This window comes from Lygodium microphyllum, chromosome 4 (assembly GCF_053477565.2).
Source record: "Lygodium microphyllum isolate KBCC chromosome 4, Lygodium_microphyllum_v1.1.10, whole genome shotgun sequence".
Classification (NCBI taxonomy): Eukaryota; Viridiplantae; Streptophyta; class Polypodiopsida; order Schizaeales; family Lygodiaceae; genus Lygodium; species Lygodium microphyllum.
The window spans coordinates 145,591,950-145,614,715 of record NC_141138.1 but is presented as its reverse complement, the minus strand read 5'-3'; the positions used below and the strand labels follow the sequence as shown (position 1 = coordinate 145,614,715).

The following is a 22,766-nucleotide window of genomic DNA, read 5'->3' as shown; positions in this document are numbered from 1 at the left end:
CCTCTGTGTGTGTGTGTGTGTGTGTGTATTGGGGGGGGGGGGGGGGGGGGGGGGGGGGGGGGGGGGAGGGGGCGGCGGGGGGGAGGGAGGGTCACCTGAACTTGGTGCGGATCAAGGGTGGTGGTGGAGAGGAAGAGGATCAAGGGATGGTGGGATGGACGGAGATGCATGCGGGGGGGGAGATGTGCGGGGTGGTAGTGAGGGGACTGTGGGGACTCAGGCAGGGCGGTCTATGGTGCAAGTGGAGGATGTGGGGGGCTGAGGTCCTGCCAGGTGGGACGGACACGGGGGGCTGTGGAGTGCTCTGCCGAGGGGGCGTCGCTCGCCCGCCTGCACCCTGCTGACAAGGTTGGGTCTAATGAGCTGGCTACGCCCCCCTGCCATCTCCCTCTATGTCGTCTCTGGACCCAAGAAAAGCCGTCAATGTCCACCTGCGGGCCTGTTGGCGGAGCCACCTTGGCTCCGAAACGTGTACAAACTGTTGCCTGATGCCCAAAATCATGGCAGCGCAGGCACTGCCCTAGTTGCCCAATCACAATGACCTACTACCTAAAGGAATGCCTGCCTGCCTCAATCTCTACGAACTGTGGGATATTCTTGACCTCTTTCACTGCCGCCCGTACCTTTGGGACTCCTGTTGTTGTCACTGCATCCGCGAAAGACGAGGGAAGGACAGTGCCAAAGAGCCATCCAAAGTCTTCCACCAACTGGCAATACTCAATCGCCAGCCCGGGAAAAAGAAGGGTGACCAGGTGCCAAAGAAACCTGTTGTGGAGTGCAAACGCCTCCACAGTAAAGCCATAGTACCAAGGGACCATGTGTATGACCCCTTTCGTGGACGCATATGGTGCACCGGCAGGTAACTCGCGAGCTTTGTCCACCGAGCTGAGTCGGACCACGAAGATCCCTTGGCCCAATAGGACCGCCTCTGCGATCTCCTGAAGCTGGGCCCTGGCTGGGAATGTGCTACTACCTGACCATAAATCGTTGTTTCCATTAGCCCCAGCTCCTTAGCTCAAACAACTAAGAGTTGCTCCTCAAAGAGGACTACGCGCAAGGTGTTTGACTAGGGAGCACTCGCAGAGTGCGCCGGCGCTGACCAGAGGTTTCCATTGTGCGTCCCTTCTGAGAGAACTACCAATCATGTCGCGGTGCTACCTGAGGGGGGGGAGTTTCTGCAGATAGAGGGAGCAACAGGAGGGTGGGGGGGATCAATGGCGCGGAGGGGGGGAGGAACACTGTTGTTTTTGATATACCGCGGATGGGTCTGAGGTTGCGGATGAGGGAAGCACGCCCGAGGCGAGCAGCGAACTGTCTAGGCGGGAAGGGGGGAAGTCTCGCTGGGCGAACTGGCGGAGCGAGGGGCGTGATCCCCACTGAGGGCGGGCGCGAGCAGGCGGAGGCGAAGGGAGTGATCTAAACGGGGGGGTGGGCGCGACCAGACGGAGTAGGGGGGGTAGCGCCGAGCGTCGTGACGCTGAGCGTAATATTGGACACATATGATTTGTTGTTCATAATTTAGCACATACACTTCACACATAATAGCATCAAGCCAAAACCTTGGGGATAGTTTGTATGAAAGCATACAATGTGCCCATTCCCATCAAAGTACAATTCTTTCTTTCAGCCACACTCTTTTGTTGAGGGATATAAGGCCTAGTACATTGATGTGCAATGCCCCATTCAACAAAAAAGAGTTAAAACTCTCGTGATATGCATTCTCCCCCTCGATCTATATAGGTTGTAATCAGCATGCATGCACTACTATTTTCAGCCAAGGCCAAGAAGGTTTTAAAGAATGCAAACACTTCTAATTCGTACCCCAAAGCATATGCCTAACAATGGCAGGTCATGTCATCAATGAAGATAACAAAATACGGGAATCCTACGATGGATTTGACATGCATGGGTTCAAAAACATCAACATGCACAAGCTGTAATTTCTTATCAACATGCATAGATCCACCTTTAGGAAACGAAGCGCGATGCATTTTGCCAAGTATACAACTTTTACATACATTATGAGTAGGTGCTTTCAACGGAGGGAGATTATTTATCATTATGTTGCTTCTCAAGCGAAGCAAACTGCCATAATTCAGATGACCAAATCGAGCATGTCATAACTCAAGTCTCAATGTCATCCACACTGGTGGCATCAACTTGTAATGCATCTCTAATGGTCTCTCGTAAAAATCAAGCTAATAGAGGCCATTGTACAATGTGCCAATGACAATGAGGGCATCCCCATCACTACAATCATAGACACTACATCAATCAACACGGAATTTAACCACGAAACCAACACATGCAATGGCCGAAACTCAAAGCAAGTTTTTCTTTATGCCACGCACATACAAAACCTTTTTAAGCATGATAGTTTTTCTGTCTACTACAATAGTGGGAATCTATCCAATGCCTTGCATTAAATACAAAGCATTACTAGTACATACGGCGGATCTCCACCTTTACACATTTGCATATGATACAAACAAGTCACGAAAGGATGTTATGTGCTTAGAGGCACCCCTATCAAAATACCATGTACTATTGTTTTCAGCCATTGATAAGCCATGTGCATGTGAAGACGGATCATACAAACAATGCATAACAAAAGCACAAGATTGACAAATGTCCAAACTTGCTAAATGTGCTCTTGTATCCTTCATACTTGCTGAATTTTCAACAAGAGTCATGTCTCATTGCTTCATTTTCTCACTTACAATCTCTTTCTGCATTCCTCAATAACATGCCCCTTTATCCTATAATAATTGCATCTCTTTTTTATAGCATTCTCATCCTTGGTGCTTGAAGAGTCCACAAAAGAAGTTGATTTGCCCTTACCCTTTGAGTTTAGTGGCTGCCATGAGTTTCCTTTGTTCCTATGGTTGGCTACAAATGCTTGATCTTCCATACTTATGTTAGAGTGATTCACCCATGATTGCTCTTTTTGCAATAATAATGATACCAACACATCAAATATGTATACATCAGCGTCTCCTTTTACAAGTAGGTGAAGTGTAACAATAAAACTCTAATAAGTGTCAAATAGGCTAACAAAGACTCTAGAAACAAGAGAAGCATCAAGAATTATCTCGTAAGTATTTACAAGTTACTTCGTTATGTCCTTCACACGTGTAATGTAGGCATCCACTAAATCACCCTCTGTCATGTGCTCCATCTCAAGTTGTTTGTGCAAATAGGCTACATGAGCCTCATCACGCACCTAATGCAAGAGGGCAAGTTTATCCCAAGCATCATTGGCCATCGTGTACAGCCAAATATGTGAGATAATCTGTCTTTCATACAAGAGTGCAATCAAAGCATGTGTCTGGGTATCTCACCCATCCCATCCCAACAACTAATCAATGGAGGGATGTGCAACAAGGGCTGGAGTAGAAGATCCACTAGTGACAAGGGATGAACTAGATGAACCTACCGCATCTTATGTAGTGGGGCTTGCAAACCTAACATCGAAACCAAATACATATCCCCAAAGTTGTTTGGCAACCAAAACATGTTTCATCATGTATGGCCACATAGGATAATTTGTGCCATCCAATTTATCAGAATCCCCAAACATATTTAGCAAATCATTTTGGCTTGTCATTGCTTGTTGTATACAACTGAATTTTTATAACAACTACTGCCAATTGTGTACCTGTAGATGCAATAGTATAAATAGGGAAAAGGCCAAAAAACTTATAATTTTTTGCTTAATTGATGATGGTAAAGAAAAACTTGCAATTTGAAAAGGCTCCAATGCCTACAAATGTCACTGTAGAAGGTGTAATTGGCCTCAATGTCGATGGATTGGGATAAATTTCACAAAAGCACCAAATTTATTTGTTGAACTTTGGTGAAAGTTAGGCTCAAAGGTGAAAAGCCCTAAATTTTTGGCGTGAAATTGGAAAATTTTTGTGCACCGAACACAATCTCTCCAAAAAATTGGTAAAAATTTTGGGGTTTTTAGGCAACACTTCCAATTAATTTAAAGAAATTGGGCAGAAATTGGCATCTATTGGAAAAATCCCCCAAATTTGTGCTTGTGGAGAGAGTGTGCGAAGTGGAGATTGAAGTTAATAATGATTGAGGCTTGCAAATAATATTTTTTTGATATGTGCGATTGGGGCAAAATCATTTGACCAAAAAAAACAAACACGTGCAAGTCAAAGGAATCAGCAATCTATGCACATTGTCAGCCGTAATTGCAAACATCCAGTGATGTAATAGACGTGGTGTGTCAGCTCTAGGATGCGACGTGCACGTCAAGAACAGGCGTTGACGGTCCAACACAACATGTCTGTAGGTGCAACACAGGGTGCCATAAGCTGAGATAGGGCGACTTTGAGCTGCTGCTAGGCAGGCAGAACGTAGTGGTTCGAGGCTGAGGCGATGTTGTCCATGGCCTTGCAACAAGGAGACTACGCAGACTGAAGGGTAGAACTGAAGCATAAATGCAACTCGTTGAACCTGGAGCAGCAACCAGAACACAAGAGAGTAGCCAAGCGCAAGGCTCAATGGAAGTATTGGCGGCAGCAACTCACAAGCTGAATGGTGGCGGCTGATTAGACTGTATGGCTCCAATACCACTGTTAGGTTAGGATTCAGCAATACGCACACACTCACAGTGAACAAGTGAACATCAAAAGAAGAGATTGTTGGAAGGTCACATCCACTATGTGAGAATTATCTTGAAATTACAATCGTTAAGCTACTAAGTACCACACCCACTGACAGGTGTTCACACAAGGAAAAAATCCTTCTCTAGCTAGAAGGTAAACAATGCCCGTGGATTGACAGGTGTTCACACAAGGAAAAAACCCTTCTCTAGCTAGAAGGTAAACAATGCCCGTGGATAAGGGAGTGTTCACACCAAAACTACAGAGGAACATGATAAGTGTAACAAACAACACTACCACAAAGCAAATGTCGGTCTAAGTGTGAATGAGCAACAAAATTGACGAGTCACCAAAAGCAAATAGTGTCTCGAAGGAGATCATCGGTAAAGTAAGTTTGGACTCAGATTCATGGGGCAAGAGATAGGCTTACAAGAAGCCACACCAAACTCTTACAAGAGCTCGGAGATGACCCATGTTCTGAGATGAAGATACCTTGAGGAAGTTGATAGATCTCAAGTCCCATGAAAAAATGGAGGCGGCCGAGATTGGTCATGTCAAACTCCTAGCGAAGTATCTCTTGTGTATGCTTCATCCCATATGTATGGCTACTTCATGCAGGAGGAGGTAAGTATGGGCAGGTGTTTTTGGGTGACAAGTAACCTTGAAAGAAAAGATGGTGCCAATGGTAGGGAAGGAGGAGAGTCTAAGACAATCTACCTAATGAAGCACTATCAAGGAAGTGTCTGAGGTAAGATCCTCGTTGAAGATATCATCTCTGCTCACCACCACATTGCCGGTATGGGGATCGTACAACCTATAATCTTTCTTTATTTGAAATAACCAACAAATACATGCCAGTTGGCCTTACATCAAGTTTCACCTCTTTTTCTTATCAACATGGACATAGGCATTGCATCCAAAGAGGTAAAAGTGGGCCACAAGAGGCTTCTTGCCAAAGAAAGCCCGACATAGAGTCATATCATTCAAAGCAACAATTGGTGACCTATTGCAAATATGAACCGCAGTAGAAACAGCTTCAGCCTAAAGGTGAGATAACCCTCATCGCTCAAGCATAGAAAAAGCCATCTCAACATGGTCCATTCCTGTTGCTCCATAGCACCATTCTCCAATGATGTTTTGGTGTGAGAAAAATCCAACCTGATCCCATGCTGCCTAAAATACCTGTCAATTTCTTTTGAGGTAAACCCACCTTCATGTCAGCTCAAGCCCCTTGAACCCTGAAGGGGCTTGAGCCCTGAAGGCAGTGATCTATCCCTCCCCCCAAAAATCTTCTACTCACGAAATTGGGAAAAGGCCTCCAATTTTAACTCGAAAAAATAACATCATCGTAGCCTTGCCTTGGTGATACTATACTCTAGAGAATCCATACTCAGCCCTCAAAAGGGTTGGCTTTGCTGCCACATCGGCTCTTACTAGGTAGGGTTCCGCCCTTAACAAGTGCACACCATGCACACTAGTTGGTTGTTAGGTAACAATGACCTTGTAGTAGTGTGTTGTGTCTCCTACAACTACCTTGACAGTTGTAGGAATCCTCCAAGTTTCCATGACTAAAACCTGAACCTACAAAACCCCCCTCGCACTGGTCACTACATTTGCAAATGAGGTTAGCAAAATGGTCCGAAAGAGGGATCCAAAGACCTCTCCCAACTGCCAAAACTCCAGTACCATCTTGGAAAGAGGAGAGTGACCAAGTATTGGGGGAACAGATGGTAATGTTGAACGTTTCAGACAGCAAAGCCAATATACCAAGATACCAACTAGATGACTCCCAAGAGCTGTAGACCAAACCACAAAAATGCCCTGGCCCATTAGTGTCACCTCATACTTATCTCCTCATACTCCTCAGTTGCCCATACTGACTCAAGTTGCTCCTCAGAAGAAACAACATGAAAGGGGTTTTTTTTCTCCGACAATCAAAATTCTATTAATGACACCTCAGGAAAAGGAATTCCACCCAAGGTAAAAAGTTACCAGCACAAAGAACAACAGTTTCATGAACAACCATATATGGTGGGCTACAATCCCAAACCATATGAGCAGCTGAGTCTTCAACCTGCAAGGTGGAAAACTTCGGTGTAACTAGTTGTGCCTGTGTTGAACTAGAGGTTTCCATTGTGCATGCTTGGACAGAATCTTTGCCTTTGATCTGCATGCCGCAAGATCAGAAAAACACCATCTAATAATAATTTCAATGCCAACCAAGTAACATAATTTAAATGTCTCTTTGGGGAAAAACTAGAATACAATGTAAATGTTCTAAGAATTGAAACGAAAGCACCTGGAAAGAACTTCAATGGCCAAAGAAAAAATAAAACAGACCCTAGATCATGGAAAGGCGCCAGTAAAATCAGGACTCTTACCTGGAAAGGTGTCTCCATGATAATTTTCCCTTGTTTAGAGATACAGGGCAGTGTGCCTTGCTCAAAGAAAATCAGCTGTTAAACATCTCACAAGAGTCAGCCTAGCACACTGGCCAGTTTTATAGCACTAGTTGGCATCAAGAGATATGATCTTGATCCAACAAAGAATAAAAGTTGAAGCACACTTGCCTGCTCTTGGTCTAACCCAAAAAAATTTGATAGTTCAAAGTATCTCTGTATTGCATCACTTGTGAATGGGTTGGTCATTATATACCAAGGAATTCTGACTTTCTTCCCTAAAAACAATTGTCACCCATAGTTCTGATCAAACAACTGTTTGAATTTCCACCAACCAATAAAACAGCTCTTTTCACAATTACTTGTTCTATCACCTTATGAAAACAACTCTGCTGATATTTATTTAATATTCCTCGTCCAACCATAGAGATTCAGACGTACCATCTGCAGTTGCAGAAGAAGCCAAATTCTGTATACGCAAGATCCGCTCTGCTTGCAGCTGAAATAAAGATTTCCCTGATGGAAGACCAATATCTGTGCACAAAAATCATAACTATCTGAAATTAACAGTTCCCAAACAAAAGAAAACAGTAATATTTAATTATCATTTCCTCTCCTCTCATCCCAACGCTTAATAAGTGGCTAAGCAAACCCCAAACACAGACAGTGTACATGAAGAAATTGAGCACATATATGCAGTAACTATCTCACAAAAAACAAGCATGTAATAGTGCAATGTAACTTACTATAGCAGCCCTTCGGCTCAGTGATCCCTAGTCGAGTTCCCTACCAGATAAACAGTAAAGGTATCAGCAAAAAAAAACCTCATACTTTTTTTCTCCTCCAATAAAATTGTCTATTCATCCAAAATTGTTCCCAAATAGCGCACACAATGTAGAAAACTATTGAGGATCACATGGATACTTATGAAGCTACAATAATATTTAAGGAGGAAATTCGATGACTACTAAGATGAAGTTATTGAGAGTTCCCATTATCAACAAATTCAATGACCACCATGGTTTAATCACAACTCACAGCAAAATTTTGCGGCACTTGAGAGGTACATTTTCCTTGCATGATCACCTATTCTTAAGGCAATTCTGCTGATATGAGGCATCCGAAAACAGCAATCCCCCCCCCCCCCCCAGTTGCTCCCTCCCCCTGCAGCAACTCCCCCCCTCTGGTAGCACAGCAACATGATAGGTAGGTTCTCAGCAGGGATGCACAATGGAAACCTCTGGTCACATGCCCGCACATTCTGCAAGTGCCCCCCAGTCAAACACCTTGCACATCATCCTCTCTGAGGAACAGCTCTTAGCCGTCCATGCCACGAAGCTAGAGTTGAAAGAAACAGCGATCTTTGGTCAAGTCATTGGACACTCCCATTGAATGCCCAACTGCAAGACTGGCTCCACTCCACACTGCGCATTGGCACAACGCAAATCGTGGAGGCAGCCCTCATGGGGCCAAGGGATCTTCATGGTTCGACTCACCTCTGTGGATGCAGCTCGTGAGCTAGTGGAGAGTGCACCCTATACCTCCACCAAGGGGGTCATTTACATGGTTCCTTGGTATAGCGGCTTCACAGTGGAGACATTTGCGCTCCATAACAGATTTCTCAGACATCCAATCAACTTACTTTTCCTCGGACTGGCGGTAGAGTACCGTCAGTTAGTGGAGGACTTTAGACGGCTCTTCGGCACAATTCTTCCTGCCTCCTTCGTGGATGCAGTGACAGTTGCTCGAGTCCCAAAGGTACAAGTGGCCATGAAAGACACAAAGAGTATACCAAAGTTCCTCGATATTGAGGCAGGAGGTCAATCCTTTAGCCAGCAGGTCATTGTGTCTAGGCAACCAGGGCAATGCCTCCACTGCCACGACTTTGGGCATTAGGCAGTAGATTGTACATGTTTCGGAGCCAAGGCGACTCTGCCGACAAGCCCGCAGGTGGACGTTGACGGCTTCACACGGGTCCAGAGACGACACAGAGGGAGACCATAGGGGGGGCTGCAGCCAGCTCCTCAGACGCAGTCTCGACAATAGGGAGCAAAAGGGCGAGCAACGCCCCCTCGGCAGAGCACTCCACAGCCTACCCTACCCGCCCACCCGACAAGACCGCAGTCCCCCACATCCACTACCCGCGCCACAGACCACCTCACTTGAGATAATACAACCCCCACACCCACCCCCCTATTGAGCTAAAATATGCATTACTTGCTGATTACCCTCTTAAACAGCCCCAAAACACACTAAAAATGCTCTTTTAGAGTAAAACCCTAAAACGGGGAGCAGTTCGAGAGAGTTCAATGGAAACCCTAAAACGGGGAGCGGTTCAAGAGAGTTCAATGGAAAGCCTAATTTTTAGGACGCCCTTCCACATCTATAAATAGACAAGCTGCCCCCATACAGCCATTATCCTTGTTTGCAGGTTACACCAGCCCACACACCCTCTGCTGCTATTGGCGCCCAGTTTCCAGCCTGCAGCCCGCCTCCATCTGCTATCCAGCCATCATCGACTACAACCACATTATCTTCAGCCTGTCCATTGCTGTAGGCAACACCCCTCAGCTGCTGGCGACTGCTCCAAACTGTCCCAGACTGTTGTTCAACCTGTTGTCCATCATCTCCAGGGTCAACCAGCCTGCATTTTCAGCATTGCCGGCCCTGACACTCTCAGACACTGTTTCAGCCTGCTGTTACAGCAGATTGTGCACAGTTTCTAGCCTCCGATTGGTGGTACACTGCTGCGTTTACCAATTTCCAGCCTCCAAACTGCTGCGTTTTGATGACCAGCCTGCTGCCATTCACCATTCAGCACTCCTACACTCCGACTAGTGGTCATAGACTTGGGATCCGTCTTTGATGGACGTCACACTCCGACATTGCTCTGCCCTTGAGCACACTGTACACTCTTACATTCATTTACAGCATTCATTCACTTCAGAGTTGTGTTCTCTCTCTCCCTTCTTCTGTTTGTGTTTAACTGTTTGTGTTTGAGTTTTGAGTTTTGCGTTTAGGGTTTGAGTTTTGCCCTCTACGTCTGTGTCTGTCTCTTTGTGTTTCTGTCATGGTCGTACACTCTGTGTGTCCTCAGCGCAAACCCTAGCAGTTTCCTTCACACCCCCCCCCCCATCCCATGCCCCCCCATTGACCCTTGCCCACAGCCCCCTCTCCTTCCAGGGCCAGCAGCCCCCCTCCCACACATGTGAAAAAAACTGCTAGGGTTTGCACTAAGGACACACAGAGTATACGATCACGACAGAAACACAAAGAGATATACACAGGCATAGAGGGCAAAACTCAAACCCTAAACGCAAAACTCAAAACTCAAACACAGAAACTCAAACACAAATAGAAGAAGGGAGAGAGAGAACATAACTCTGAAGTGAATGAATGCTGTAAATGAATGTAAGAGTGTACAGTGTGCTCAAGGGCAAAGCAATGTCGGAGTGTGACATCCACCGGAGACGGATCCCAAGTCTGTGACCACCAGTCGGAGTGTAGAAGTGCTGAATAGTGAATGGCAGCAGGCTGGTCACCAAAACGCAGCAGTCTGGAGGCTGGAAACTGTGCACAGGGGCTGTAAACAGCAGGCTGAAACAGTGTCTGATGTGACTGGCGATGACTAGATGATCAGATCGCAGCACATGATGATGTCCCCAGCAGCCGACATCTGCATGGATGAAGGCGCCAGCAGCAGGAGCAAACACGGATAGAGTGGCACCAGTCACGAGGGCTGGACAGCCACGTGGGAGGAGGTTGATGGCTGAAATCTACACTGGAGAGTGCGAAATCTGCACAGACGGAATAAGGCTGAATGGGGGCAGCCTGTCTATTTATAGATGTGGAAGGGCGCCCCAAAACATAGGGTTTCCACTGAACTCTCTTGAACCTTCATGTAAAAACACCTTTTTTCATACTCCTGACCTTGCATGTGGCATCTGTCACTCCCTTTAAGAAAAGGCATGGCTACTTTATAGCTTTCTGATTTGACAGAATATAGGAGACTGCTTCCAAGTATGAGCAAAAGTAATATATACTAGTTAGCCTTTCACACAGGCTGTTTAATTCAAAGCTTTTTAGGGTAGAGGATGAGAAAGGATGAGGAAATGTAAAATTTGGTATTTGTGAGATGATGGAGGTAATTATGAAGGGGCAGATGGCATGTCCTACTTGGTTTGAACCTATCTTCAGATGCCAATTCCTGCATTTAACCATTTGATATATACATTAGAATGGTAGGAGGTTGTGGAATCTTTGGAAACCTTTTTAGCACCTTGCATTTTGCATTTTTGTGTTTGTGTTTTTCCTTGTGCTTCAGTTGTGGTCATACACTTAACTGTTTTCTTTTGCAAAACCTAGCATATCTTCACATGGTCAATTCCAACATGTCACAAAGTAGACAAGCTATCCGGACCACGAATGGATGTCGATGATGAAGGAAAAGGGTAAAGAAGTATCGAGATGTGGCAATAAGATGGTAAAAGAACCCCCAGTGGAGACATCACAGGATCTGCTTAGGAGTTGTTTGCATAATGAGATACATAGAGTAATGCTACATGATGAGAATGTGCATACATCATGTACCACTTTGATAACTTGTCCAAGCACCCTTTTACAAAGATAACGATGATCTCGCATTCAAAGGGTAGGTACAATAGGGAAGATAGGCCGATGTCGAAGATAAATGCTGAAACTTGTAGAATACCAATAAACAATTACTCCCTCTCAACCATGGATGTGGATGCCAAAGGAGAAGGAAGAACCTGATGTTGGCCTTTGTGTGGTGTCGAGAACCATAAAAAAGGATGTGGATGATGATGAAGGTAGACTTGACATCCCTTAGTTGGAATGGCCAAAGGAGAAATAGCCATTTGGGTATGTAGAACATGCCCGTACTGCATCTCATTAGAAAGCTCTTGCGCTGACCAAGCGGTGTAGGCAAGCAGAATCTCAACCTTGGGAGAGGGCTTCACGCTAGTTAAGAGCAGCAAGAAGCAACTCACGGTTGCCCTATCTTCGATTGAGGTGCTGATCGGGCAGTGTCTTCTACTACATGTGAGATAGTGTGGCTTCGCAAGCTCTTGGAGGAGCTTGGCTGCCCGCAGAGAGGTCCTATTGTTCTACAGTGCAACAACGAGAGTTGCATTGCCTTTGCTAGGAACCTTGTGTTTCATGCTGGGATAGAGATCCAGTACCATTTCATTTGGAAGAAGATTCTGGATGAGATTGTTGGCCCAGTCTATTGCAAGACAGAGGACAATCTTGTAGACTTGTTTATGAAGGTGCTTCCTCAGGCTTTACTTCGATAGCACTCGAGATTCCTTAGCCTTTTGCCATGTCCAGGATCTAAGAGGGGGCGTTAGAGATTGGCATTCCTTGGATAGGTAGGTGCAGTTTCTAGCAGATGCAGCAGGCAGTCCACGTGGTAGGCAGCTGACCTCAGGAGGCGACAGGCAGGGCAGGTGACACGTGTCAAGTCGGACAACTGTGCTGCAGTCGGACTGTGCAGATTGAACAGTTTTTTGTCCAGTCGCCTGCGTTTAATGCAGCCGACCTGCATTATTGATGTATTTTTCTTGGGCTATTTATAGGCCCCAATCTCCACACTCTTTCACAGTCGCGCTCTCAGTTTTCAGGCTGCAGACCGTGGAGACTGCCCTCGAGGTTCACAAAGTGTGAGATCTTCAAGGTGGAGACATACGCTGACATTCTCTCTGCATCCGTGTACATATCTGCATCCTTATACAACATTCTTCATTGCAGATTTCTGCATTTCACTCACTCTCTCTCTCTCTCCCCTCTCTCTCTATTCACTCTTTGTGTTGGTCATACGCTTTTGCATTGCTGCACTTTGACATGGACATCCTAGTGTCAAAATAACCAGTCTCACTATTTGTATATGCATGCAAGCAAAGAGTAGCGCCTTCAGGATAGAAAAGGTCCAATGTTTGAGTGCCTTTGAGATAACAAAAGACACGTTTAATTGCTTGCCAATGTGTAGTACCAAGGTTGTGCATAAAGGGTGTTAACTGAGAGAACCCAAATTGAATGTTTGGCTGGTTATTACACAAATACAATAAACAGCCAACAGCTTGCTGATAAAGAGAAGCATAAAATGGTTCTTCTGCATCTTCAAGTGTAAACCTATGGCTTGTCTCAACAGGAGTAGAGATAGGCTTGCAGTCTTGCATTTGTTAACACTCAAGAAGTTGCCCCATGTACTTAGGCTGTTGCAAAAGAATGCTCCCCTCAAGTGTAGTAAATTGTATGCCAAGATAGTAGTGCAAGTGGCCAAGATCTATCACATCAAATGCATACTACAATTCAGCTTTTAAGGCTGAAATATATGTCTCAAGAAGTCCAGTTAACAACATGTCATCCACATAAAGAATGAGAATCAAGAGGCTATCCCAATCTTTGCGGACATAAAGTGTGCTTTCAGTGTGAATTACTAAAGCCAAGAGCAATCAAATTTGCATGTATCTTCTCATACCATGCCCTAGGTGCCTGCTTTAAACCGTAGAGGGCCTTATGCAAATGGCACACTTTGCTTTCTGACCCTCCTCATGAAGATCACCATTTAGAAAAGCAGTATTTATATCCAACTGATGCACATGCCAATCATAATGAGAAGCCAAATCAATGACACTGCGAATGGTGGTCATACGTAAAGTGGGTGCAAAAGTCTCATGATTTTCTATCCCATGCTGTTGGACATATCCTTTGGCAATAAGAGGTGCCTTGTAGCGATCAATGCTATCATTCGAATGGCGTTTCAATTTGTAAAGCCACTTAGTGCCTATATCATGCTTGACAACAGGCAAGTTGTTGGGTGTAAAGTCCCTTCGTCTTCGTGTATATAGTTCTTTCGGGTGTGAACACACCCTTATTGTACCCTAACATATAAATACATTCTTTCATTCTTTGTGTACCATCACGATCTAGTACACCTATCTCTGCGTTCACTCTCTCTAACCCTCAACTTTGTAACTTGTGCTTCAATCTCGCACTCCATTGCACACTCTCTGCCCTTCAAACTGGTATCAGAGCATAAGGTTCTGCATGCTTCCGAGACCAAGGGGCACAGCTGACAGGTTGACTTGAAGGACAAACCAGTGACGACTGGGCAATGGGGACGACGATCAGGCATCAAGCACTGAGCGTCAGGGCGACCAACGGTGACAGTTGGTGTAGGCATGGGACAAGCACTGGTTCGTGAGTAGCGGTGGCAGACGGTGCAGCGTGGACCAGGTAGGAGTTCGTGGCAAGTTCGTGGCAACCAACAAGGTGGCGAGTCCAGCTAGCGTGGACCTGGTGATAGCGACTAGGCACCAACAGGCACATGTAGCTGGACGGACACGCCACCAGTGGGCATCGACCCGTGTACGCAGTGATGACCAGGTGGTCGCGTCAGTCGAGAGAGTCAACAGACCCGATAGTTTTTTTTTAAGAAATAAAAAATTTTCCTTAATTTCTCACCTAACCCATTCTCTTTGACGGGAGTTCACGCGTGGTAGCACAGATTACAGAATTGTGCAAATTTGGCCTAGAAATTTGGGGCTTTTCCCAAATCTGATCCCGTTTGTGCTTGCCAAGTGACATTTGTGTCAGAATTTACAGATATTGTGCGCGTTTAAATTGGGGATTTCGCCAAATTAAGTGAAATTTTACTTAAGTGAAATTTCTCAACATTAGACCCATAAAATTTGGGGCTTTTGCTGTATTGGTGAAATTTTGTTCAGCTGAGTCAGATTGGTTGACATTTGTGCACATTTGGACCTAGAAATTTTGGGGCTTTTGTAAAATTTTGTGAAATTTTACTAAATTTACCCGTTTTATGCTGTTGGGAACATGTATTTATGGAATTGGGGCAGATTCGATTGTGAAATTTTGGGCCTTTTGTTGAAATTTATGGATTTTGGCAAAGTTAATGCGTGAAATGCTCTTTGGGAATATTGCTGAAGCAATCTTGTGCCATAAGCAGAGTGATTTGAGCATTTTTATCTCCTACTTGTGCCATTTTGGAGAAATTCCAGAGATTTCTTGGTGTTTTGTGTATCAGAAGTTGATACGAGCACATATGTATGCAGTACACATGTTGGGCAGCTCCCATTGAGTTGATGTATTGCTGATTATTCATGTTGCAGCAGTCTTAGTGATCATTTGCAGATCTGGGATTGTTGCAGATATATTTTTTGGTGATATTGCTGAAGTGGGAGTTACTTGGTAGTGATGTATGCATTTAATGCATGCTGAAATTGCAGTCATACTACTGAAAGTCATTTGTTCGACTGCTGTACATGTACTTGGACTGAATCTTGCTATTATTTGCTGAAAATTTGGGCTGAAATCAGCTGAATATTCTACTCATTTTTGCTGTCATATATTGCAGCATTGAATTTCTGGTGCAATGCTGAAAAATGGCTGCAAATGCTTCTAGCAGCAGTGACACTAAATCCCTCTTTCAAATCAAGAGGTTTTATAGCACTAGCTTTGACTTTTCGAAGGATAGGATCCAAGGCATTTTGTTTCTCAAGGACTGTGAAGATGCTCTCTTTGAGACTAAGCCTGCAACTATGATAGATGTGGATTGGGCTAGACTTAATAAGAAGGCCATTGCATACATTAAGATGGCAATGTATGATGATGTACTTACAGACATCAAGCGTCTTGATAGAGGTTATGCTATATGGAAAAAGCTTAAGGACACTGATGAAAATACAACTCCTGTGAATCAAGTGCATCCTATGTGTTAACTTGTGAACATGAAGTTGGATGAGTCTAAGCTTGCATCTGAGCATTTGAGTGCTTTCATAGGGGTTCTGAGTCAGTTGCAAGACTCTGGTTTGGCGGCTTTCGATGATAAATGGAAAGCTATTTTCTTATTGATGACTTTGCATGACAGCTGGGAACATTTGGTTGTGTCACTTAGCAACAACCCCGCTTTGACTTTTAATGGTGTTAGAGGTTCAATCCTTAATGAAGAAATCAGAAGAAAGTCTAGTAGTGAAAGCAGTTGCTCAACTCACCATGTAAGAGGTAGGTCTAAAAAGGGGCATAATGCAACCAAGAAAGGCAAAAGCAAAAGCAACAGCAAGAGCAAACAGCAGGATGTCACATGCTATCAATGTGAGCGTAAAGAGCATTAAAAGCCCGATTGCCGGTACTTCAAGAAAGAGCAAGAAAGAAAGAAACAGTAGGGTAAGAAAAAGAAGGATGATAAGAAAGATCATGAAAGCTCTTCCTCAAAAGAAGTTGCAAAGCCAAATGTTGCATCTAGTGTGGTCATTGAAGAGCTTCCTGACACTGAAGAGATACTTGTTGTAGCCTCATGTAATGATGGAGATATTATGGCAGTAGCAAGTGATATGCACATCACCAGAAAGGAGGTACTTGATGCCTTACTTTCAGCTCATGATGGGCTATCACAATCATGGATAATGGACAACGGTGCCGCTTTAAATGATACCCCCTCTTTGGAGTCATTTTCTGAATATACTGCAGGTTGCTTAGGCAAGGTTTACTTGGGTAATAACTATGCATGTGAGATAGAGGGTGTTGGCACCATTTACTTGGCCCTTGAAAATGGCCAAGAGCTGATTTTCCAGAATGTCTGATTTGTACCTGGCATAAAGAAAAGTCTACTATCAGTTGGGCAGCTTGACGGTAAAAGGGTATTTTACTACCTTTGGTGGTGGATCTTGGAAGGTGCATTAAATGATACCCCCTCTTTGGAGTTATTTTCTGAATATTCTGCAGGTTGCTTAGGCAAGGTTTACTTGGGTAATAACTATGCATGTGAGATAGAGGGTGTTGGCACCATTTACTTGGCCCTTGAAAATGGCCAAGAGCTGATTTTTTAGAATGTCTGATTTGTACCTGGCATAAAGAAAAGTCTACTATCAGTTGGGCAGCTTGACGGTAAAGGGTATTTTACTACCTTTGGTGGTGGATCTTGGAAGGTGCATAAGGGCTCTATGCTGATTGTTAAAGGCAGCAAAAGGGGGACTTTGTATTACTTGCATTGTAAAGCATTACCTGGCAAGTTCTTGGCTTTGGCTGAAATCCATTCACAATTGGAGATTTGGCACAAAAGACTTGGTTATATGAGCTAGAAAGGCCTTCAGGTTCTTTCCTCTTTAGGGAGGTTTGATGTAAAAGGCTCTGGTCTCAAATTTTGTAATGATTGCTTATATGGAAAACATGTGACGTCTCCTTATTACTCTGGTGTCATTAAGAAGTCTAATGCTCTTGACTTAGTACACTTTGATGTGTGCACTATGCCTGTTAATTCGTATGGGGGTGCATACTACTTTGTTACTTTCATTGATGATTTTAGTGGAAAGTCATAGGTGTTTGTACTTAAGAGCTAAAAGGAAGTGTTGGATGCTTTTAAAAAGTTTCATGCTTTTGTTACCACATAGAAAGAGCTTAAGTTGAAAGCCATAAGAACAGATAATGGGGGCGAGTATGTCTCAAATGAATTTAACAAGTTTTGTGAGATGCATGGCATTAAGAGGGAGTTGACAACCCCTTATAATCCTGCATCAAATGGCGTGGCCTTTTACAATCAGGTCATCCTGACGGTGCGGATGAAGTTACAAATGCCCATAATACAATATAAAAGAATAAGTGAATGTAATGTCTAAAAACTGTAAGCATCATCACTGTCACGATCAAGAGTGTGACTGAGTGAACAGGCATTTGTTCGGTGTGGAGGCTGCTAATGAGGAGGAAAAACTATGGGGCATGCGAGTACGTTTTGCCGCAGGTCTGGACGGCGAACTCCAGTCCGCCATGGTGGCCCTCGGCGACCATAGGGGTGATAGATGCTCTAGGTGGTACTATCAATGCATCTATCAGCCATGCTGAGAGTCGTGACTTTGTACACTGGTAGAAACGAGCTGCCTGTGCCAGGGGCTGTCAAAAGATGACGTATCAGCAAGACGGTAGGGTTTGCGGGGAGGAACATGGAGTGAACTTGGCGAACATGGAGAAGAGAAGAGAAGAGAGAAGAAACTCTGATGAATGGAATGATGAAGTTCTGAATCATCGAGTGAATGTGATACAAGGGACCAAGGGTGCGTAGCACAAGGAAGATGATGAAGATAGCCACAAACCAGGAACCGCAATGTCCTCTTGAAGGGGTGTGAGGGTAGTGGAGAGATTGGAGAGAAGAGGTGACGGACAGAATGAATCAGTCGTGAGGAATGAATGAGAGAGTGGCCTATAGATAGGCATAGTCAAGTCTAGGATGGTGCCCCTTTTTGGGGCTGCAAATCCTAAACGCAAACGCTAAACTCAAAAGTAGAAACGCAAAAACGCAAATTGCAGGTGAAGGGTTTCTCAATACCCCCTCTCAGACCCAAAAAGGGAAACAAGAGAAGTGTGAGGTGGAGATGCAATGCTATATGTTGAACAATGCTCATGCAGCAGGTTCGACTTGGATAGTGTCCCTTGTGGGGAAATTGTTCACTTGCCCAAGCGCCCTAGTACATAGATGATGAAATCATGCAATGCATAGGAGGAATGTCGGACTTTGTGTAGTGCCGAGAACCATAAGGATATGCTTGTACTCAATCTCGGGAGATGGCTCGATGTTGAGCAAGGGACAAAAATAAGAAGAAGAGGAGGAAAAAGATGTAAAGGATCCCTAATATCCAAGATTTCCACCGGAAAGGGAACCTGTAGTAAAGAACAGTAGATAGAGTGAACTGGAGAACTCGAAACTCAATCTCGGGAGAGAAGCCACTAGCTCCGTGCATCCATGCTGGAAGGAATACGAAGGCCTTGTCACCAAGTCACGGTTGAACCTCCGAGGTCCTGATCTAGGTGGTACCTGAAGATCTTGGATATCAGTAGAAGAGATGACTAGTCGAAGACAGCCACCCTAAGAAAGCAGAAGATGGGTGAAGAACTTCATGTGGAGTAGGTTCCCTCTCTGAGGTGGGAGGTGGAGGGCCCCCCCTGAAGTCGAAGTAGATGCCCCCTCCGAGGGCAAAGAAATAACATCCCCCTCTGAAGGAGATAGGGAATCCAAAAACTCATGGATCACGGACTCTGAAATGTTTGATGACGAAGGAAGTGCCGCCGGTCGTACCGAAGAGCTCCCAGAGGTAGCCTCTCGAACCTAGTAGTTGAGGGCGGGGCTTAGAATGAGCAACAGTTGCTGTCTCTCAGCGGAGCGGAGTGGGTAGCCGAAGAAGAGGAAGGAGTTGAGCAGCCACTGTCTCTCGAAGGAGCGGATTGATGAGGAGACGATAAGAAACAATCACTGTCTCTCGATGGAGCAACGTACTGCAGAGCTATAGGTCGTGGAAGCCACTGTACTTGAAAATAAGTGGGAGAAGACTGCCGTTGGCATTGCAACGATCTCCAGGATGTCGTAGCTCCAATCGATCCTCCATGTACTCGAAAGAACTTGGTAAGCATCAGATGCGTCTTATTGCCTTGAGCATAGTACTTTGATCGCCGATGCAGAACGATCTTTGTGGCCCAAAAAGAAGAGGTGGCACAAGGATTGCTTGGTGGAAGATGCATATATTCCAGGGGGTGGGGGCAAAGGTTGAAGTCGGCAAGCATCAGTGGTGTGCCCGATGATGCCACAATAGGAGCACCCAGTAGTCTGGTCATTTGTTGGTAAAGAAGCCATGGATACTAGTGTGCCTTGTTGAAGAAGGAAGAGGTCAGCCACCATGAACCACGAACCGCAATGTTCACCTCAAGGGGTGGGAGGGCAATGGAAGGGTTGGAAGTGAGCTACCAATGGGAGGAGGATGCGATCAGCAGTAAGAGGTTGCAACTAGTAGACAAAACGCAGGTGGGGAGAGAGAAAGACTAAAAACGCAGGCTACAGGAGAGAAAAACTAAAAATGTAGGCTGCAGGAGAGAGAAAGACTGAAAACGCAGGAAAAAACAACAACAGCAGTCAATATTGCTGAAATCAGCTCCGAACGGTGTGTGGTAGGCTGGAAATAGACGCTAGGCTGTTGTAGATAGCAATGGCCAGCTTGGACCGGGATGTCCTCTGCGTCCACGGTGTGGGCAACAAGCTGAAATACCTTAAATCTGCAAAAACGAGATTAGGATGTTGAACACCAGCAAACGTAGTAGTGAGAAGTTGGATATGATGCAAATGGCAGTGAGGAGAGCAAAAGACTAAAAACGCAAGAAAAAAAATAGCAGCAGCAGTTAATATGCTGAAATCAGCTCTGAACAGTATGTCATAGGCTGGAAACAGGCGCCAGATTGTTGTAGACAGCAATGGCCAGCTTGGACCGCGATGTCCTCCGTGTTTGGGGTGTGGGCAGCAAGCTGAAATACCTGAAATCTGCAAAAACGAGATTGTTTTCTGAATGGAGAGTGATCAACAACAATGTTTGTGCTGTAAAAACTGCAAACTGCAGGTGGAAGGCTGGAAACAGGGGCCAGACTATAGATAACAGCAACGGACAGCTGAGATTGCGATGTCCTCCACGAAAGGGTGTGGGCAGCAAGCTGAAAACACCTGAAAGCTGCAAAAACGAGATTTTGATGTAGCGGAAGAAGAGAAGTGGATGCTGAACCCGCCACCGGTCTTTGCCTTCACTGGAGTGGAGGATCTTTGCCGCTGTTTGAGCAGATCGAGTTCTGATACCATGTCAAAAGATGATGTACTAGTGAGATAGTAGGGTTTGGGGAAGGAACACGGATTGAACTCGGCAAACATGGAGAAGAGAAGAGAAGAGAGAAGAAACTCTGATGAATGGAATGCTGAAGTTCTGAATCATGGAGTGAATGTGATACAAGGGACCAAGGGTGTCGTAGCACAAGAAAGATGATGAAGACAGCCACGAACCACGAACCGCAAAGTCGTCCTGAAGGGGTATCAGGGTAGTGGAGAGGCTGGAGAGAAGAGGTAATGGATTGAATGAATCAGCCCTGAGGAATGAATGAGAGAGTGGCTTATAAATAGGCACAGCCAGTCTAGGATGGCACCCCTTTTTGGGGCTGCAAACCCTAAACACAAAACGCAAAAATGCAAAAACGCACATTGCGAGTGAAGGGTGAAGGGTTTCTCAACAGGGGCCACTCGATCACATCCCTCGAGGCTCTCCACTATGGAGGGGATCGAAAGATAATGCTCAAGTGTGGGACCTCGGCACCAACCCACCAGTTAATGTCCATCATGCAACCAGGCCACTGTTGTGCAAACAATGCTAGTCCTTTTTCTCCCATCCATTGGGAGGCGTGGTCCGCCACCTGACTCTTCAACTCCTCCTCTATCTGTGTCGTCGTCCAAACCCCTGAGTGAGAGGACAGAAGAAAAAAAGCGTAGTTTGGTCCATCCGGTGGTGCTAGTAGATGGACCTTGCCCCTCGTTGACTTACGAACCATGAAGATCCCCACCTCTAGAGGTAGTGGGAACTCTGCGGGCTCTGCAACTCTCAGGTAGGACCATGGGCCATTGCAGAAGAACTCCTGTGGCAACAACTGTGCCTGTCTCGGGAAAGTGTAACGGGCGGCAGGGGCAGATGAGCTGGTGGCTGTGTGGGAGAGGGAAGACTGGTGGTGCGAGGAGCATGTAGGCGTGTGTGGCTCATCACCTCCTGTGGGAGGAGGGGGGTGGGTTTGGGGGGACCACTTGAACCGGGTGTGGATTAGGGGGGGTACTCGGTAGGGGAGGTGGTGGGGGGAAAGAGGATCAAGGGATGGTGGGATGGACGGAGGTACGTGGTGTTGAGCTAAAACATGCATTACTTGTTGATTAGCCTCTTAAACAACCCGAAAACACACTAAAAAATGCTCTTTTAGAGTAAAACCCTAAAACGGGGAGCGGTCCGAGGGAGTTCAATGGAAACCCTAATTTTTGGGGCACTCTTCCACATCTATAAATAGACATGCTGCACCCATTCAGCCTTATTCCATTTGTGTAGATTTCACACTCTCCAATGCAGATTTCAGCCATCAGCCTCCTCCCACATGGCTGTCCAGCCCTTGAGACTACTGCCACTCCATCCGTGTTTACTCCTGCTGCTGGCGCCTTCATCCATGCTGACATCGGCTGCTGGTGGCATCATTATCTGTTGCAATCTGATCATCTGGTTATCGCCAGCCACATCACACTGTTTCAGCCTGCTGTTTACAGCACCTGTGCACAGTTTCTAGCCTCTCATCAGCAGTATACTACTGCTGCGTTTTTACCAGTTTCTAGCCTCCAAAATGCTGCGCGTTTTGGTGACCAGCCTACTGCCATTCACTATTCAGCACTTCTACACTTCGACTGGTGGTCACAGTGTTGGGATCCGTCTCCGGTGGACGTCGCACTTTGACATTGCTCTACCCTTGAGCACACTGTACACTCTTACATTCATTTACAACATTCATTCACTTCAGAGTTGTGTTCTCTCTCTCCCTTCTTCTATTTATGTTTGAGTTTCTGTATTTGAGTTTTGCGTTTAGGGTTTGAGTTTTGCCCTCGGTGTCTGTGTCTATCTCTTTGTGTTTCTGTTGTGGTCGTACACTTTGTGTGTCCTTAGTGCAAACCCTAGCAGTTTTCTTTACATGGTATCAAAGCTAGTGCTCTTGTAAAGAGTATCCTGCGGATATTGTGGAGAGCTAGTCTTTGTGCGAGGCACACAATACGAGTTCTAACCGAATCACAAGGTCCGAGACATCTTCTTCTCTAGTTCCTATGATGTCTTATTAGGCTTCTCCATCATTGGAGGCCCTAAGACGGCATTATGGACTTGGTGAGGAGGAC

The 22,766-nt window shown here is 45.4% G+C and overlaps 1 protein-coding gene across 3 annotated transcripts in view; it reads right to left on the bottom strand.

The window, feature by feature from the left end:
• The window catches only part of LOC148037737 (UDP-N-acetylglucosamine diphosphorylase 2-like), a 140,172-nt gene that overhangs the window by 90,796 nt on the left and 26,610 nt on the right, over positions 1 to 22,766 (bottom strand). For all 3 annotated transcript variants that reach the window (XM_087676691.1, XM_087676690.1, XM_087676692.1), the window contains 4 exons: positions 7,765 to 7,804; positions 7,460 to 7,552; positions 7,190 to 7,296; positions 7,001 to 7,075 (listed from right to left, as the gene is read on the bottom strand). In XM_087676691.1, coding sequence (XP_087532817.1) covers positions 7,001 to 7,075; positions 7,190 to 7,296; positions 7,460 to 7,552; positions 7,765 to 7,804 — 315 coding nt within the window. The remainder of the gene's footprint in view (positions 1 to 7,000; positions 7,076 to 7,189; positions 7,297 to 7,459; positions 7,553 to 7,764; positions 7,805 to 22,766) is intronic.